The 14,544-nt window shown below is 59.9% G+C and overlaps 1 protein-coding gene across 1 annotated transcript in view; it reads left to right on the top strand.

Moving 5' to 3' along the window:
• The first annotated feature begins 12,098 nt into the window (after positions 1 to 12,098).
• The window catches only part of Adamts2 (ADAM metallopeptidase with thrombospondin type 1 motif 2), a 194,731-nt gene continuing 192,285 nt past the window's right edge, over positions 12,099 to 14,544 (top strand). Inside the window, exons 1-2 of the mRNA XM_021242213.2 lie at positions 12,099 to 12,252; positions 13,087 to 13,481. Coding sequence (XP_021097872.2) covers positions 12,150 to 12,252; positions 13,087 to 13,481 — 498 coding nt within the window. The 5' untranslated portion in view covers positions 12,099 to 12,149. The remainder of the gene's footprint in view (positions 12,253 to 13,086; positions 13,482 to 14,544) is intronic.

Here is a 14,544-nt window from a genome sequence, read left to right as displayed (position 1 = left end):
GAAGTCAGAAAGCAAGGTATCAGCAGGGCTGGTTTCCTCTGCAATCTGTGAGAGACAATCTATTCCATGCCCCTCTCCTCACTTCTGGGAGTTGCTGGCTCTGTTAGTCAGCTTAGGCTGCCCTAATAGTGCCATAGGTCAATGGCTCACACATCGGAAATGTTTCTCTCAGTTCCGGGCTGGGAAGTCTGAGATCAAGATGCCAGGCAACTCAGGTCCTGGGGAGGGCTGGGTGCCCCGCTTGTAAAAGGCCGTGCTGCTGCTGTGTCTGCAGTGGAGAGGGAGTGGGTAGGGAGGAGAGAGAACGCTGAGAGGGAATCTGTCTCTTCTTATGGCTACCAATCCTGCTAGCACCCATCCTTGATGGCCTCATTTTACCTTAATCATCCCCTATGGGGAACGGGAAAGGGGACGTTACCAGAACCCCTGCAGTGAGCCCTGGTCTCCTGTGAGCCATGACAGCACAAGACTAATTAGAGAATAAAGACAGGAAACAAGACTTAGAGAAAAGGCTGGGTGTTGTGCCTGATCCGTGCTGCTCTGCGCAGCAAAGACAAAGGCATCCTGAGCTTGCCACTATTTATTGGGTTCATAGGGAGTATCAGATGACTCAGAGGGCAGTGATAATCCCAAATTGAGGAGGTTTTTATAATTGGAGGAAGCATGAGATGTCTTGGAGGGTGGCGGTAATCCTATGACCGTGAGGATCTTGTGCTGATGCGGATCTTAGGTTGATGAGGATGGTGAGATGAGCAAAACGTTCTTACCACAGTAGGTGGGATGAGTAAGCTGATGAGGAATCTGTCCCTCCCAGGTGAGAGCTTTTTACTCGGTCCTCAAAGAACCAGGATGTCTTCAGCTGATGTAATCTTGCCCTTGAGTGTCACAGCATCATGGGACCGTTGAGGCCTCAGCTGTGACTGGAGGCAAAATGGAGTTATGTTTCTGCATGCCGTAGCCGGCCTGTAGGCAGGAAGACTAGACCTAATCTTTTTTTTTTTTCCCTTAAATTCTTTGCCTAATTTTAATTTAATTGTGAAATGATTTTTTTCCTCAAAATTATGTAGAATGGCTCCCGACAACCCCTAAAGGTCCTGTCTCAGTGCACAGCCACACCGGGGTCAGTTCCAACCTAGGGTATTTTTGTGTGTGTCAGGAGCACAGCTCATTCGGGCCATGGCTTGGCCCCTGGACCAGCACTTCTGCCTGTGGACACATCCCTCTGGCTCAGCTCTGCCGTCGCTCAGCATCCTCCCTGTGTGTCTGGTCTCCATGCCTCCTGTAAGGTCACTGATCATACTGTAGTGAGTCATCCTGATCCATCGTGACCTCAATTTATACCTGTCAGGACCCAGTTTCCACGTGAGGTCCCTTTCTAAGGTTCATGGTGGACCCACGTTTTTTTCCTCACCCTGAATGTATATTTTCATTATAAAACAAGCATATGATCAAAACACTTAAAAATAATGGACTCACGTTTTGGGGGATGCTATCCAATCCAGGCCGCATTCCTGTATGTATAGCCATTGTCACATGACCATGCAAGTCTCTCCCTCCTCACCCCGTTCTCTCGGGGCTGGGCAGTGCATCTGTCCAGGTGGAAGTGACAGCTTTGAGCTGGGGCCTTGAGACGCATCCTGTCTGTTGCTCAGCTTCCTAGACGCTCCTGGACAGTTCCGTGAGGTGAGCTTGCCCTGGGAGCTGCTGTTCCAGCACTCTGGGCCCAATACAAGCTGACCCGGAGCGGAGCTGCCCGCGCTGCTCTGACACATCCACTGTGGGGAACGTGGCCTTGGTCAGCCTGCAGAGCTGGGACTCCAGGGTGGCTGTGTCCTAACCACCAGGTCCTAGGGTGGTATGTGTGGCAGTAGCCAACCAATCCTGGTGTGGAAGGGGCAGAAACAGATGGACACTCTCTTCTAAGCCTCCGCTTCAGCTGCTACATGGGTTGCAACCCAGTGTTCCCCAAATACTTCATTTTATCAAAAGGAACCAAAAGCGTAGATTTTCTAATCTGAAGTCTCCCAATTTTTAATTCCAATTAGAAAAAAATACAGTGCTGTCCAAACACACCTGTGAGGACGATGCTGCCTGCAAGCTCGTGACGTGTGGACCCGACAAGCCCAGAGCCCTTGGCTTGGGTTTGTCCCTGGCACAGGCACCATCCGGGCTGATTCCAGCTCCAGGAGAAGGGAGTCTTCCATGTGGCACGCATCCCTGACAGGGCCAATAGATGGGACAGAGATTCCTACCAGAGGGAAGGTACAGCTTGTTTCCACGTGGTCCCAACAAGGAGACGTAGGGAGCTGTCCTCTTGAGGGCTGCTGGCCTGTGATGGGGCATCTCGGGTGACATTGCTAAGAAACACTGGCATTCAAGAATCTCTCTTCTCGTGTCAATTAAAAAAACACAAAGGTAAAAATAGATTCAGATCAAAGAAGGAGAAGAAGAAGAAAAAGAAGGGGAAGGAGAACAGAGGAGGAAGAAGAAATATCTGGCAAGATTTGGCTCACAGAATTCCGGTAAGGAAAATGATGGAGTTTTAAGAGTGTCTTAAAAGAGGAAAAGCAAGCACAGCCAAGCTGAAGTCGGTTTTACTGGACGGGTGTCTCGCTTTGGATTTATATCTGCTCCAAGTTCATTTTCTCTCCCAGACATCTAGAGGTGGCATTCAAAATGCTTACACTTGTTTCTTCTGCCTTTTTGCCAAGTCTTGTCCCTGCCTCCTTTCCTTTACTTCACACTTGCCGTATCCGTGCACACATATGCTCATCTTTATATTTACATATAGATGTGATTTTATATACGGCTTGTGAAGTCTGCCAGACGAAGAAGTGAAATAGTCCCGAAAACAGCTGGAAAATTATGCAACAGTGGGGAGGTTGGGCACATGTACATTCTGTACCGCAAAGTTGCACAACAGACCAAGTTTGTTATAAGTGAGGCTGGGAGGTTTTTATTTTTTCTCTAGGACAACAGCTTGCTTGGTGGAGCCAGCCTGCTGCAGAAGGCGTCTTCTCGGGAGCCTTAGATTCCCCAGGCAGAGGAGAAGGGAGCTGGCGCTGTGGTGGGAGCTGCCGAGCCTGCAGGCCGGGTGCTGTGGAGGGGACGCTGTGACACCCAGGGCCGGCGAGGTGGGGGGGCCGAGGCTGGGGCTCCCTAACCCAAGGCTGAGACCTGTGACCCAGGACCGGGCCCAGGCCCCAGGCGGGAACGAGGTGGAATCCGAGGCGCGGCGCGGTCTAGCGGGAGGGAGCCTCTCTCTGGCAGGACTCTGTTTCCTGCGCCTGTGTCAGGTGGACAGAATCTTCCGAACGCTTCTGATGAGCAGCCTGCCCCTCACCCCATCTCCCCACCCTCCTGGGGCCCGGTCTGTCCCCCAGACAGTGAGGCCTTGTAGGGCCACCCACTCCTGTACCTCCGGAGGACTCAGGAGGAAGGGGCTTGAGTATTCAGAGCAGGCGGGGTCAGCCCTGGAGTTCATGTCCCTGGGACCTTGTCCTGCTCGACTGTGCACGGTGTCGTCGCACAGATGAAGTAAGTGATAGAAAACCAACAACACCTGCAACGGGCTTCAAAATCTCCACTGCCCATGTCCAATTTAGGGGTGGGGCGGCTTCACTACATGTGCACAAAACGGCCCGCTGGTCTGTCTTCCCCCGAGGTACAGTCACAGTGTGCTGATGAGGCGGATGTGCCTGCTCCAACACTGGATACGATGGGAGCGTTGGCGGTGACTTTGCATTTGAGGTCTGGCTGAGATGGAATAAAGGGTAGCCGTGCATGGGGCAGGGGCTCCCCACCTGAGAGTCTGCAGAGCAGGTCAGGGTGGAGAGTTTGGAGGAGGACGGACCTTGGCACAGACTCAGGGGCAGGGCTCCTCTGGGAGGCAGCTGCCCATCCCTAGGCACAGGGTTCACGGCATGGGACAGGGAGCTGCCTAGTAATGGCGCAAAACACTGTGACCCTGCACTGTGGGGGCCTCAGCTGCGCCAGCAGGCAGTGGACACCCCCAGTTGAGCCTGCAGCTCCTGCCCGCGGCCATTGCAGGTGGGCGGGGAGGACGTGGAAGGGCTTTGCAGGCCAGCTGACGAGGCCAGAGCCGCTCTGCTGGCAGTGTGGACCCTGCCGAGGGTTGCTAAGGAGTCCCGGGGCTGCCGTGGCCCTTCAGAACGGAGATGGGAAATCGCCATGGGGGAACAGCAGCTGCCTGAAAGTCATTCGATTTCCTCTTTCTCATTTTCAGAAATGCAATTAGGGAGGCTGGAGCACTGTGTGGGATGTGGAGCGAGTGTCTGCATGTCTGCGTCTGCGGGTATTCGTGGGCTACAGGGTGACCAGTGTCTGCATGCCTGTCTGTGCACATGTGTCGCACACGTGTGTGTGCAGTGTGTGTGTGTGGTATATGCACGTGCAAATGATGGCTCTTGGCTCTGCTCTCCTGGGGAAGTTGCCTGACAAGTGCCTGAGTTGGCTGTGTTTTCCATTCATATCGACTTATTAGCAAGGCCCCTGAACGGAGCGGGGTTGTCCTGCGGTACCGGGCTCTCCCACCCTGCTTCCCCATTCGCCGCCCCCGGCAGTCTGCACTTCTGGATTCACCTGTGGAGGGCCCTGGGCTGGGCGCCTTCCCAGCCACTGCCCATATTGCAGGCTGTGGGCAGGGCCTCTCGCTGGGTGGCAGGGGACCATGGTGCTATGTGAGGACCCTGACAGGGAGCACTTCAGAGAGTTCCAGCAACCCGAGGCCACAGGGCAGTAGGGTAGCAGAGAATCCCAGGGGTGGGCAGCAAAGCAGGCTGGGCTGGAAAGCCACCCCTGGGCTGTCCCAGGCCACCTAGGGGCCACCTGAGGGGTGAGACCCCCAGCCCAGCATCCCTGAGAAGCAGGCCCGGGGGGCTGTGCAGTGGGCACCCGAGGCCATGACCGCTCTGGGACAAAGCAGCTGGGTGAGGACAGTGAGGGCCAGGAAGTGATTTCAAGTCTGTGGCCACCCTCAGCTCCAGCCCCGGCTGCCATGTGGCACAGCAGGCCCAGCGTGGCCGGATGTGCTTCTCCTCCTTCTCTTCCTTCTTTTTCTCCCTGTAAAAGCCAGAGCTGCATATTTCCATGGGAAATTTTTTGATTTTTTAAATCTTAGCGAGTAATTCAAGATAATGGGCTGGGGTTTAGCCCAGTGGTTCCGCTGCCTGGCTTGCAAGCGCAAGGTCCTGAGTTCAATCTCCGGTACCCAAAAAAAAAAAAATTTCAAGATTAAAAAAAAAAAGCCCCCTATTCGTCAGTTGGGATACTTGGGTTTTAAGCAATAGCTAATGACTCTGCTTTTACTCCAGCAAAGAGTGGGGACTTACGGGTAGATGCTCAAGCCTGTACCCTGAAGGTCAGGGGTCTCAGAGAAGCCTCCAGGCACTGAGTGTGATGCTGAGGCTGGAGTCAGTGGGGTGGAATCCAGCTGCACACCCTCAGGGGCCACTGTGCCCAGCTTCGGTGGTGTCACCACGGGTGGTAGTGTCACAGCACTCCCTGGCGGGATGGCACAGGACCCAGGGGACTCAGTGGCCCAACAGCTCTGGTAATTCATCAGCAGAGCCCCCAACCCCAGTGCTCCCGCGGCTTCGTCTTCCTGTCCCAGTGGGAAGAGGGAACTGTGGCCCAGCTGGCCTGTCCCTTGGACGTGGGCAGATGGGACCGGCCACAGGGCAGAAACGTGGGTGATCCTTCTCCTGAGGGACCTGGGAAGCCCCACCCAGTGTCCCAGTGACAGTCTTATTCCCTAAGCATTTTGAGACGAATGAGATCTTGTTTTAAACCTCCACTCAGAGCAAGTGAACTCCTGAGATCCACAAAGCCCTGGCTCCTCTGGGGTCCTCTGGCTGCCCCCACACTTCATGTCCTCATGCTGTCTCCTGTCCTTGCCATTCTTCACTGCTGTCCTTGCTTTTTATGAACAGCTTTTAGCCCAAACCTTCCCTCTACCCTCCCTCCTCCTTGTCCCATGCATGCCATATCACTTGCCTTTTTAATTTTGGATTTTTAACATTTGTCTTTGGATATCACTTTATTTTGTTGATTCCTTCCACAAATATTTACTGAGCATGTGCTATGTGTTAGGCTGTGTCTTGTCAATCTCCGGATTTCCTTCGAGGTTATTTGTTAAACTACAGTGGTCCCTGACACCTCAGTCACTAATGCCCCACAGCATTGCTAGGGTTTGGTTCTGAAGTCAGTGCTGCTATGGAAAAGGGCATGCTCAAAATATTCTGCAGCATTCTCAGTGACGTACGCTGCTTCCACTTAGGGTCTCTCTACCTCACAGTGAAACCATGCTTTGAGTGTGGGTCTTTCCCGTGGCACTGATGAGAGTGGCAGGATCCCCTCTTGCAGCCCCGGACAGTGGCGGTGAGTGCAGCTCCCAGTTGCTCCTGTGACCTGGAGCGTGGCACTGGGGCTCTAGGCAGGCCGCTTGGGAGGTCAGAGAGATGCAGTGCATGCTTTTTGCATTTTCCAATGTATGTTTGACCTTGCAGTGGGTTTCCTGGGACACAACCCCATTGCAAGCCCAGAAGCACGCATTCCCAGTTTCTTGTCCAGGAGGCCTCGGTGCTGAGCCCTTCCTATGTGTTAAGTCACTGGATTCTCTAAGCTACTGGTGGAGTGAATGATCTGACTGCCACTGTGTGCTAAAGGTATGGAGGCAGAGGAGCTGAAGGAAGTCCCCAGAGGCTGACAGGGCCAGCCACCTGCCTCAGGGCTCCCCGGAGCTGGGGCGAGGTGGACCTCTCTTGCACCCGCAAAGCCTGGACAGCACGTGCAGGGGTGGGCGGGGCACTGTCTCGGGTGCAGGCCCCGCGTATTCCAAGCTGCTGACATCGGCCTCCTGTTGGGAACAATGAAGCCAGGCCCCGGCTTTGGCCAAGATGCAGGGGTGCGAGTGAGTCCCTGTGTTTGGACCAATGAGGGGGCAGGCACGCAGGGGCAGATGTGCACTGTGCAGGTCACTGCCGTGGGGTGTGCTGCCTGCTGCAGAGAACGGGGGACAGGCAGGGAGGCGGGTTGGGCGGTTGGGCTGATTGGAGCTGGTCGATTGGAGCAGAAGCGGCTCCTGGTCCCTTCTCCGTGGAGGGCAGACGGGAGCGGGGAGCTTGAGAGGTCCGGGTCTCTGGCTGGGGACCTGCCTCCGCAGACAGGGACATGCCTGGAGGAGTGGGGTGAGCGGAGCAGCAGCTCATGGCAGTGAGCTTGGGGGGCTCGGAAACACCCTGATGGAGGCGACCAGTTCTTGCCTAAGTGGCACTTGAAATTTCCTGGGGATTTGGTGTTTTTAGGGAGGAAGGGCCATGTGGAGCTGCTGTGGAGACAGCCAAGAAGGAGCCCTGCCAGGGATGGGCCTCCGGCTGAGGAGAGGGCTCTGGGCGTCTCCTGGAGAAGCAGCGGGGGTCCCCGGGAGTCCCCAGTGGTTTTAGTGATGACCAATGGCTTTCAACTTTGTAGCCCGTTTTCTTCCCACCAGGGTCTCGATCTAGGGTCTGTGTTGGCACCGTGGCCAGCTCCACTCGACGCTGTGAGCTGTGTAGGGTCAGGCTGGACTATGCAGAAGGAACTTGGCAGTGGGGTCTAAAGCCCCAGGGACCAGAGCACCTGGGACAGCTCCTGAGGCGGGGCCAGGCCCACCAGTGGAACCCCTCAGGTTGCCAGCTGTACGGAGCTGTCCAGTCAGCCTCAGGAAAGGCTTCGGGCCAGTGGAACTGGGCCTTCATGCATCTCTTCTGGGATTTATGTACTGATCAATGAGTGCTGCATGTGCTACAGAGAATGCACCGCAGGAATGGGTTATAAACATCAAGTCACATGGGGAGCATCTTCTTCCACCGGGAGGGGGATGCCTGGGACCCGCGACGCCCATGTTTGGAAAAAGGCAGGCGGGGCGTGGGGGCCATGGAGAACGGTGCCTGACGTCCCCTCCGCTTCAGGGGCTCCTCAGGCAGCCGTAGTGACCCTGCCTGCCCCTGTCAGCAGCGGGCCTGATGCTCAGCCTCGGCCTGCTGGGGGATGGCAAGACACCACCCTCTGGTCCATGCTGGCCTTGTCCTGCCTGGTCAGAGACGAAGGTGACATGCAGATAGCCCTGTGCCACGGCTGAGCTCTGGAGGTGCCGTCCCGGAGACTTCTTGGTCTATGAGACCCTGGGGGTTTAAGCTGGCTGTGTTACAGGCGCTGGGGACGTCATCAGAGACACAGAGTTTTCTCCCAGAGGGAGGGCTGAGTGGAGAGGCCAGACACAGGTGAACTTGGGGGTTGAGAGCCTGGTCCAGTTGCACTCAGGGTGCCCCTGCCTGCCATGCTCAGATGTCCCTTTAAGACCCTCCTCCGCTCCCTTGAATGGATGTGCAAGTACACTGCAGCAGGTAGGCAGCGAGCCACGTCACTGCTTCTCACATCAAGACTGAGTCTCCATCTTGTATCCCCAGGTAGAAGTGTTGACTGAGCCTAGATCCCCGAGCCTCCAAACTTCAAGCCTTTGGTCTTTCCCAGTGGCAGTAGAACACCTCTGTGTGGAACCTGACAACAAAGAGATCTGCTGCCTAAACACCACCCACCTTTCCCCTTTGCCGGACACAGCTCCTTGTCAGGGTATCTGTGAGGGTGGCTCAAGAAACGGCAAGAATGACACTCCCCAGAGGCCACCAGCCACTACTTTCTGTTCAATCAGCGTTCCCCCGGCATATTGCTCACCAAGGCCACTCCTGGCCAGAACTCCGCCAGTGCATCTGACGGGGCCACGGCGCCTGCTGTTTGCCCGCAGTGGAGCTGGACAGAGCTCTGTTTGCAGAGGCTCCGAGGCAGGGTTACCAACTCCTCATACTCTGTGCTGCGCCCCAGTCCCCATGCGACTGGGCAGGCCGGGCCTTCCCCACAGTGAAACCCCACTGCCCTGTCTGTCTGCAAGGCCCCGCCAAGAAGGATGACCTTGAAACGGAGGCAGAAGGCCTTTCAGGGGCCGGTTTCTGTGTGAACATCAGGGGACGGGAGTGGCTCTCAAAGGGCTCCTGTTTTTCATGAAGTATTTGCTGCCTATGTACTTGAAGGCCAGCAGCAAAGCAGAGGGCCTGACTGTCCTCTGCAGAAGACCTTGGGGCATCCCTCCCAGCGGACCCTGAGACGCTTTCCTCTCTAATGTCCTCCTGCAAGTATGTGGGGCTTCATGACACCCAGGTGACAGGGCAGTCCCCTCTGTTTCTGTGCAGAGATCTAACAGGGTCTGGGTTTGGGGGACCTGCGCTGACCTTGGCTTGTCCTCATTGCTCCTCCCAAACACTGGGCGCTTCCAGATCAGGGCTGTAACTCCAGGGCCTGCCGGAAGCAGGACAGAACAATCGTGAGTGTGGGGTGGCAGGGCACAGTGGGACCTGTGTAGGTGCGAACCAGACCTTGAGACTTGCAAGTTCCCATGCGTACGCCCAACGCACGCTGCACGCCGCACAGCTGAGCCGGTCCTGTTGGGCTTTAGTTCCTGTCTTTGGGACACAGCCTGAAGAGCAGACGCAAAGCAGGAGGCACTGGGGACTTGCGGGTCTCACGTTTTCCCCGGAGGAGGAGGGATAGGAGACCACAAGGAGAAGCGAACACGCAGGAGGAGCCCAACACTTCCCAGAGGACAGATTGAAGCATAGAGATTTGAAGAAGTAGGGGATTTTTTAAAAGCAGAGGGCAGACGATCAGAAAGCTGTGACATGTCTTCCCCGGCTGCCCGGCCCTGGCCAAGGAGGACATAGGTTACATTTTGATGTACACATGCCTGAGTCACCCACTGCAGCATGCGGGGTGTCCTTGTGGGGCCACCAGAGGGGTCGGGGAGGGGTGACAGTTGGCTTGCACTGGTCCCTGCAGGAGGAGGGATTGCTCAGAGCTGTGTGGATGGAGCCCTCGGAGGCGGAGTGTGTGTGTGTGTGTGTGTGTGTGTGTGTGTGTGTGTGTGTGTGTATGTGAGCGAGGTGGGAAGAAACAGCTGCCAGGAGTGTCAGAGACAAATCTTCTTTCCAAAAAAATGTCCGGGAGCAAGGGTCCCAAAATGCACTTCATAATTTAGTTATGCGGAGCTGTCAGAAGCTATTGTCCCCTCCAAAAGGGAGAGAGTTCTCCTCAGTTCTCCTTTCATCCTTCTGATTACATCAGAGAAAACATCTCTGTCGGCGCTAGTCTGTCTCCACACTTTTGTAACACTTGCTAATCAGCTTCAGCCTTGGTGCCTTTTATAGGCGGTAGTAGCTGGAATCCGATAACGTGTCTCTCCTCTTTTCATTTCATTTATTGGTGGGAGTAGTTACTTCTGATTTACGGTGAGCAGTTGGCTTTTTCATGGATGACAGTGATTTAAAATACCTTCCCAAAATTTAAGTAAATTATTAAGTGCTACCTAAAGAAGTAGCAGTCATGGCGGTAGCAACGCACGGCAGTGACCATAAACACGGTAGAGGACTGAGTGAGCGGAGGCTGCGGGCTGGGTTGATTCTGCTTCAGAGGAGCGAGGAGGCACGGAAACCTCGGGAGAGTGTGTCACCAGGCTGCAGATGTGCCCAGCTAGTCCCCGCTCCAGGCTGGCTGGGCACCCAGTCATCCTGTGGCTTCTTACAGGAAGTCCTCCTGGAAGCCAGCTCTGGAATCCTCTCTCTTCTGATACACTGGGATTCCAGCTCCAACTTAGTCCCAAACCAGCTAGGTCATCAGAGGTCACAAGGGCTGTGCCTGCAGCGGGGAGGGGAGGGGACCTTCCACAAAGCCAAAGGTGGGTGTGCCATTCAGTGGTGGCCAAGCAGGCATGTGGGCTCAGTGTGTGGCCACACCTTCCCATTTCCCAGGAAGAGTGACCACTGACCGCCAATGACCACTGTGCCTGAGCAGCAAAGCCAGCCTGGGGCGCCCTCAGGTGAGAGAGAAGCTTTCAGGTGCAGACACTGTCTCGAGGCAGGGCCTCACACCGAGGTCCCAGGAATGGCAGAAATGAGGATCCAAAGTCACAGCTGCAGCCAGCGGGTGTGCAAGTCCTGTGTTTCCCGGAGACGAGGGCTTCCTGGCCGGGAGGGTGGGCCTGAGGCGGCGCGGGGGTCCCCCGCCCCGGCCAAGGCCAAAGCTCTGGCCACACAGCCCTGGGCAGAGCAACAAGAGGGCCAAAGGGACAGGTGTCTCTGTCCCCTCTGGGGAAGCGAAGGGAGCTGGGGGTCACGCCGCAGAGATGTTCCAACAGCTGCATGCCTGAGGGGGCACCAGGAGCGGCCTGGGGTGGGGACAGCAGGCGGAAATGAGGACCAGCAGCGGGCTGGAGAGGAGGGATTCCAGTGGGCAGTGGGTGCGGACAGCAGCCTGCCCGGGATGAGCCGAGCTGACCCGGGTGCTCATTTGGAAAGGCGGGCAGAGCGCGAGAGGTCATCTCCGTCGGGGCTGGGAGCGCGCTGGCAGGGAGGCCCCAGCAGGAGAAGGCAGGAAGAGGCAGGAAGAGGAGGCTGCGCACTGACGCTGCAGTGGATGGGTGGGGAGACGGCTGAGGAGGAAAGGGCTTGAGGGGGCTGGGGACCGGAGAGCCGTCTTTCTCCGGAGGGGCCAGAGTTGGTCTGGGGTGGCTCCGGGAGGGCACCCCTGTGACAGCGCCCCCTCTGCCAGGGCAGCGGGCCGGCTCCGCGTCCGGGACCCAGGGGTGCGCCTCGCCCAGTCCCCTTGCCCCGTCGGGTCCGGTCGGGGGCGCAGAAGGAGGGCGAGGCGCCGGGGAGCTCGCTGGGTGGGGACGCTCCCGCCCGCCCGCAGCGCTTCCCCGCCACCGCCTCGGGGCGTCTCTGCTCCGCGCGAGCCAGGCCCGCGGCGGCGCGGCGCGAGGAGGGAGGCGGCGGCCGCGCCGAGCAGCGAGCAGCGCCGGGTCACCGCAGGCGGAGGCGCCTCCCGCCGGCCCGCCCCCCCCCCCCCACGCGCCGCCTCCCGCGCCCGCGCCTCCCGCCCGCCCCCTGCGCTCCCCGCCCTCTCCCGCGCCGCGCCTCCTCCGCCCCGCGCCCTGCGGTGCTGCAGCTGCCGGCGGCTCCAGCTGCCCCAGATGTGGGCTGGGCGGCGCGCGGGGAACTTTCGCGCCGGCTGCGAGTGCGGGCCCCGGCCGCGGTCCGGCTGCCATGGCCCGGCGCCTGCTCTGCCCCGCGCTGCTGCTCCTGCTGCCGCCGCTCCTGTGGCCGCCGCCGCCCGTGCACACCCGGCTGGCCGCCGCCGGCGCCCCAGGTAGGTGCGGGGTCCCCGCGCGCCCCGCGCCCCCTCCCCAGCGGCGCCCAGCCCGACTTGGGCAAACTCCGCGCGCCCCGCCCGGGGCCAAGTTGGCCAACTTCGGGGCCGGGGCGGTGGCGCGGGGGGCGCCGGGCCGGGGGTATCCGGGGGCGCTTGCGGCGCGGGGGGCTCGGGGCGTGGAGCCTGGGCTGGCGGAGCGGGCGGCGGGGAGCGCAGCGCTCGCCCCAGCGGGTCCGGGGAGCCGTGCGAGGCGGCGCCCGTGCTCGCGTCCGGGGACGCTCGGGAGGAGCCGTGCGGAGCGCGCCGCCCGGGGCCTCGGGATTGGTCGGGGCGCCCCGGAGGGCATCCCCGGAGATCGGTGGGCCCCTGCCCCACCCCAGCCTGTCCTCAGCGAGCAGGGAGAGGGGCGGGCAGCGGGCCGTCTCGGGCTGGACACCGAGGACAGGCCGCCCGTGCGCGGGGAGCCGCGTCCCAGCGGCCCAGAGGCCACACCGGGCACTTGGGCAGCGGGTCCCCGAGGGGTGGAGGCGCTCGGGTGGGGGCACCGAGGACGGCTTCGGAGCAGCCCTGCGCCCTGCGGAGGGCGGGGTGTGAGGTTCGGGGGGCGCTGCGCCCGGATCGTCCCAGGGGGTTGGAGGCGCCCGCGGGGCCCCAGCCGGAGAGGGGCAGAGGAGCGAGCCCTGGGCCGCGCGGTCCTCGAAGGGCCGGCAGGGGCGGAGGTGGCTCCGTTTCTGGCCCTTCCCATCGCCTCGAGGCGAGGCGGGAGTGCGGGCTCCGCGGCGGGGTGCCGAGGCTCCGAAGTCTCCAGTCTGACGCCCCTTCCCGTTGCAGGCGCGTCCCTGGAGCCCGGAGCCGAGCGCATCCTGGCGGTGCCGGTGCGTACTGACGCCCAGGGCCGCCTGCTGTCCCACGTGGTGTCGGCAGCGGCGGCCCGGGCGGGGGTGCGAGCCCGCAGGGCTGCGGCGCTCCAGACCCCCGGCTTCCCCGGGGTGGGCGAGGAGGACCCGGGCGGCCGCCTCTACTACAACGTCACCGTCTTCGGGCGAGACCTGCACCTGCGGCTGCGACCCAACGCCCGCCTCGTGGCTCCGGGGGCCACTGTGGAGTGGCAGGGCGACGCGGGTGCCACGCGCGTGGAGCCCCTGCTCGGGACCTGCCTCTATGTCGGGGACGTGGCCGGCTCGGCCAGAGCCTCCTCCGTGGCGCTCAGCAACTGCGACGGGCTGGTGAGTGCTTTCTCCCCTCCCTGCCCTCCTGGCCTTCGGGCTTTGCAAACCCGTTCGTGGGTTCGTGGGGGACCGGGGAGGGGCCTGCGCTGAGAACCAACCTCTCCAGCTGCCCAGTGCGGGGGGGGGCGGGGGGGGAGCCTCCTGCACTGGCTGAGGTTGCCTGGAAGGCGAGCTGTTTCTGGTTGCTCTGAGGAGCGAGTTAGCGGGGTGGGGTTCCGGAAAGCTGCTCCCCTGGAGCCAGTGCAGCCTCCGCTAGGCCTGCTGCAGGGCGCCACGGTGGGCACGTGTGCGAACCTCAGCGGGTGTAGGCACATTTGCACAAGTTCTGGAGCATTGGCGTGTGCTCGCCTGTGGGTGCTGGAGGACCTGTGTGAAACTCCGTGTGCGCCGCCTCTCTGGCGTGTGTGCATCTGTGGGTTGCCGCTTGTGTGTGTGTCAGAGCGAATGCTGGGTGACTGCCTCTGCCTTGTAGCCCGTGGGCCAGGTATGTGGTGCACGTGGCCTGCGGTGAGTTCTTGCTTCTGTGCGTGCGCGTGGCGCGGGCCTGCAACTGACAGTGATGCTGAGGCCCCAGTTGCCCTCTGCTCCGGGGCTGGTCGGCGGCCTGTGATTTTTATGCTGCGGCTTCCTGCTGAGCTCCAGGCGGTTGTTTGAAAAGTCAGTGTGCTCTCTCTTCGGTCCAGGGGAGCGTCTGGTGCCTGTGGACTGCTTGGTCTTCTGCGGGCAGCCCCTGAAGGGCAGGGGAGAGCAGGGGCAGGGTCCCTTCAGGGCTGTGGGGCTGCCCAGTGTGAGGGCCCCGGAGTCCACCTGCTTCCAGGCCCCTTGGGACCAGGGCTCAGCGCGAGGGCATCTTGGAGGCAGCCCGGGCCCTGCACAGGGCAGGCGCCACTGCAGTTTCTAGTTTGGACTGGGCTTGTGGGGGTCAGGCTGGCTGGGCTGGCCAGACATCTGAAGCCGCCCGCCGTGGGCTCCACTCTAACTGCTGCTCAGGGTGCTCCTGCTGCAGGAGAGTGGCCGCCCTGCCCGCCCTGCCCGCCCTGAGCACACCGGCCCTCAGGCT

Source organism: Heterocephalus glaber, unplaced genomic scaffold (assembly GCF_053883595.1).
Source record: "Heterocephalus glaber isolate CG9 unplaced genomic scaffold, H.glaber_assembly_v1.0 deba00001606, whole genome shotgun sequence".
In the NCBI taxonomy this organism is placed as follows: Eukaryota; Metazoa; Chordata; class Mammalia; order Rodentia; family Bathyergidae; genus Heterocephalus; species Heterocephalus glaber.
The sequence above is the reverse complement of the archived record's forward strand: the minus strand, read 5'-3'. Positions and strand labels throughout refer to the sequence as shown.